This window comes from Arachis ipaensis, chromosome B7, assembly GCF_059453495.1.
Source record: "Arachis ipaensis isolate K30076 ecotype BB chromosome B7, ASM5945349v1, whole genome shotgun sequence".
In the NCBI taxonomy this organism is placed as follows: domain Eukaryota; kingdom Viridiplantae; phylum Streptophyta; class Magnoliopsida; order Fabales; family Fabaceae; genus Arachis; species Arachis ipaensis.
Window position 1 is genome coordinate 138,810,316 of NC_142442.1, and position 3,483 is coordinate 138,813,798.

The 3,483-nt window shown below is 35.8% G+C and overlaps 1 protein-coding gene across 5 annotated transcripts; it reads right to left on the bottom strand.

The window, feature by feature from the left end:
- LOC107606172 (RNA-binding (RRM/RBD/RNP motifs) family protein) lies at positions 1–2,652 on the bottom strand. Of its 5 annotated transcripts, none has more exons than XR_001612634.3 (6): positions 2,209–2,652; positions 2,016–2,114; positions 953–1,237; positions 641–800; positions 321–541; positions 1–284 (listed from the first exon to the last, which is right to left on the bottom strand). XR_001612634.3 is itself a non-coding variant. In XM_016308174.3 (5 exons), the coding sequence occupies exons 1-4, from the start codon at positions 2,584–2,586 to the stop codon at positions 672–674; spliced, it is 891 nt and encodes a 296-aa protein (XP_016163660.1). In that variant the 5' UTR covers positions 2,587–2,652; the 3' UTR covers positions 1–541; positions 641–671. The 5 variants fall into 5 exon arrangements, 2 of the variants coding, with proteins under 2 accessions (XP_016163660.1, XP_016163659.1); XR_001612635.3 differs by having other exon boundaries at positions 631–800; XR_001612633.3 differs by having other exon boundaries at positions 321–800.
- Between the last annotated feature and the right edge of the window lie 831 nt (positions 2,653–3,483).

Here is a 3,483-nt window from a genome sequence, read left to right on the forward strand (position 1 = left end):
TTGCAACCAGAAAAGGTTTTAAGTAACTGAATAACATAATACTACAAATAATAGCTTTTACAACTATGCTGAAGAGCACAAAAATGCACAAGAAACTTCGAGTGAGATTCTTCACGAAGAAGCAATACATAATGATTAATTAGACACATTGACATCTCAATGTAGAAGGGGATGCATTAGCAGCAAGCCACAGAACACACCTATGTACTTATTTATATATTGAGCATGTCAATCTACATTTATGTTCTGAGTTTTTGTCTTCCCCTTCTTTAAATAGTCTTCTTCTGAGTCTCCCCAAATGTTACAGAAGAAATGTTTACATAGACCACATTCATAACCAAAAGAATGGACGCATTGCAAAATGTATCACTAATACTGATATGTTTGTTGCTGTTTGAAGGTATTTCCAACAAATGTTTACATCGGGCAATGAAGATATCTTGATTCGACAGAGATGCAAATGACTCGTTCATTTACGATGACAATCCATTCATGAATATGCTTACACCTCTTGGTTTCTTGTATCCCTTGAACCTCTAGTCTATAAAGGTGTAAGTAAACCACTTGTAAACGACTTTAAATCAATCAAGATTTAGCATGAGCTGAAAGAATGAGCAAACAAGGGAATACCATCACTCACAATATTGATATCTTGCAGGGACACCATGGTATCAATCAGCCTTGTCAGCTTCTTCACCATTCAACTCAGAAGCCGTATCTTCGGATGTTTCACTCTCCTTTGCTCGTTCTTTAACAAATTGCCTACCACGAGCTACCCTGATTGGTCTTCCCATAAAGATCTGCATAAGAACAAATATTTCCCACAACACTCCAATTAAAACGAGTTCAAGAATCAAGACGATAACTAAAAAAAATCACAAGAATGAGCACTACCAATATTCAGAATCCTAATTCAAGTAAATAAAGTGAAGTACAAAACCTTGAGAGTTACCTTTCCTTGGAACTCATTAAGTGCTGAATCAGCTTGTTTCTTGGATTTGAAGGCCACAAAACCATAGCCAGATGACCTTCTAGGGTTATCATGAAATATAACTGCTGCAGAAACAATGCTACCACTTCCATCATCAAAAAATTCCTTGAGATCTTTAGACCTTGCTTCATAGTGCAAGTTTGCAACAAACAAGTTAAATGTCACAGGCTTTGGTTTCACGGGTGGTGGAGTTTTCTTCTTCTTTATATGAGCGTAATTGAGTTTTAATATCCGGCCATCAAACTCCTAAACAGTAATCAGAGAAAAGAAACGTACATCAAGTAAAGGTCTCTTAAAAGATAAAACAGCAAATGCAAATTCTAAAGTAAATTCAATGACTAAACATAAACTATGTTAATTGAAGAACTCCCTGCTCATACCAAAGTGTTTGTAAGTTTTGGTTTTAGGGGGAATGGAAAGGGAAGGGAAGGGATTGGAGTGTAAGATGAACTAGACTAAACACCTGAAGCCCTTCCAATCTCTTTCTTCCCCTCCTTCAATCTTCATAACCAACAAACACTGGCTGCAAGTCATTTAGTTATCTTATCCCACCAAAACTAAATGAGTAGTAATAGCTATGAAGCACGGACATGAGACACGACACAACAGGACACACGGTCGTGCTAATGTCAACTTTTGTTAGACAGAAGGACATGTGTGTGTGTGCGTATAGAATTTTTTATATAGATTATAATATGTTGATATTTTATTGATACTAAAGTGCAAACCTTTTTTTAATGTTTTTTTTTAATTATATAAAGCAGTTTAGATAATTTTTTTGGCTATATGAATACTTATTTTTCTTTAACTTACCACTCCATAACCATAATAACCCTATGATGATAAGCACAAATGAGTTTCATAATAATTAGCCACACAAACATTTCTGTATCTGAAATTTTCAACCAAATCATAGCTTAAACGAAATGAACTGTATCTAACTCTGGTTCATGGAAAAACATTACCAAACCAAACAATAAAAATTTGAAAAGAGAAGAGTGTAAAGGGCATAGCAGCTGCTTACATACGATTCGAGATTCTGGAGAGCGGCACGAGCCTCTTCTGGTGAACTCATTTCCACAAATGCCAAACCCCTGTTCTTCGTCTTGTTATACATTGAGAGCTTAAAGAACACAACACACACACACACCATAAAAATAAGCATAAAACACTCCTCCATCACACCCTAAATAGAGAAAAGGGAGAAGAAATCAAACCTCAACTTGGAGCACTTTTCCATATCTCTCGAACAAAGAACGAATGTCTTCAGGGGTGCTTGTCCATGGCACGTTCTGGGCGAGCAACCTCGTCTGGGAAACCTCTTGCGCTGCATGTTCGTCGGTGGAGACACTAGGTGCTGCTTCAGCCTCAGCCTGAGCCTGTTGGGAAAATCTGAGAGTGAAATTAGGGTTTTGTTTGGTTGTGAGGAGTGTTGGGGTGTGATGAGGAAGTGATAATTGCAGGGGTTGAAAGGAAGAGAATGGATTGATGGTGGTGATGGAATGGATGTGAATGTTGGAGGATGATGAGAAAGAATGGTTGTGCGTAGAGAGGTGAGTCGTTGAAGGAATGCAAAGACTAGAGAGTAGCGCCATTACTACTCACTCACCAATGCCAGGGAAACTGGAAAGATAAGGGGTTTTGCTTTTTCCCAACCATCATTTTTATTTGCTCACAATGCTTCACTGCAATATATTCATATTTGATTAAATTATTTTATTTTATTTAATATTTATAATTTTATGTATAAAATATTTATTGTTATTTAATTATTTTAATAACAATTACAAAATCCAAAATAAAATTTTATATTGTTGAATTATTTTTTTGTTGTCTTTTATTTTTTTCAAATTCTTGAATACTGTATATCTTATATATCATTATTATGAATAACCTCATTTTTTTTTTGGATGGGGACTCGGACCAACAGCCTAGCCCGGATCTAGAACAGAAGATCCATTCCCCAAACAAAAAGAGAGGAAAAATATTGGAGACAAAGGTCTAGGTTTAAATAGCTGAGATGGGAAGATAAAAACACGGCATTTTTTCATGCTACAACCATTCAGAGAAGGGATAGAAATAGAGTTGAAAGGTTGAAGAACAGGAGAATGGATTCATAGAGAAACAAATATTTTAAATTTAATCGAAAATCACTTTAGAGAGCTGTTCACTACGGTGGGAAGAAGAAATTTTGAAAAGTGCATTAAAGGAATACCAAGAAAGGTTACAGATGATATGAATGAAGAACTAAACAAGGAGATAAATATGCAAGAAATTAAGGAGGCCGTGTTTAGCATGAGAAGCTTAAAGGCCCCAGGACCAGATGGTTTAAATGGTTTATTTTATCAGAAATATTGGCATATTATTCAAAAGGATGTTTTAGCAGTGGTGTAAGATGGGACAATTCCAGAAGATATTAATGAAATCACAGTGATTCTCATACCTAAGGTGGATAATCCAAAAAATTTGAATCATCTCAGACCGATAAGTTG

What these genes read in the sequence shown, in the direction of transcription:
- LOC107606172 (XM_016308174.3), bottom strand. Translation starts at nt 2,586, where the DNA reads ATGGCGCTACTCTCTAGTCTTTGCATTCCTTCAACGACTCACCTCTCT. An exon ending in GAAAAGTGCTCCAAGTTGAG is followed by an intron (nt 2,115 to 2,208) that starts GTTTGATTTCTT and finishes GTGTTCTTTAAG; the next exon opens with CTCTCAATGTATAACAAGAC. An exon ending in TCCAGAATCTCGAATCGTAT is followed by an intron (nt 1,238 to 2,015) that starts GTAAGCAGCTGC and finishes ATTACTGTTTAG; the next exon opens with GAGTTTGATGGCCGGATATT.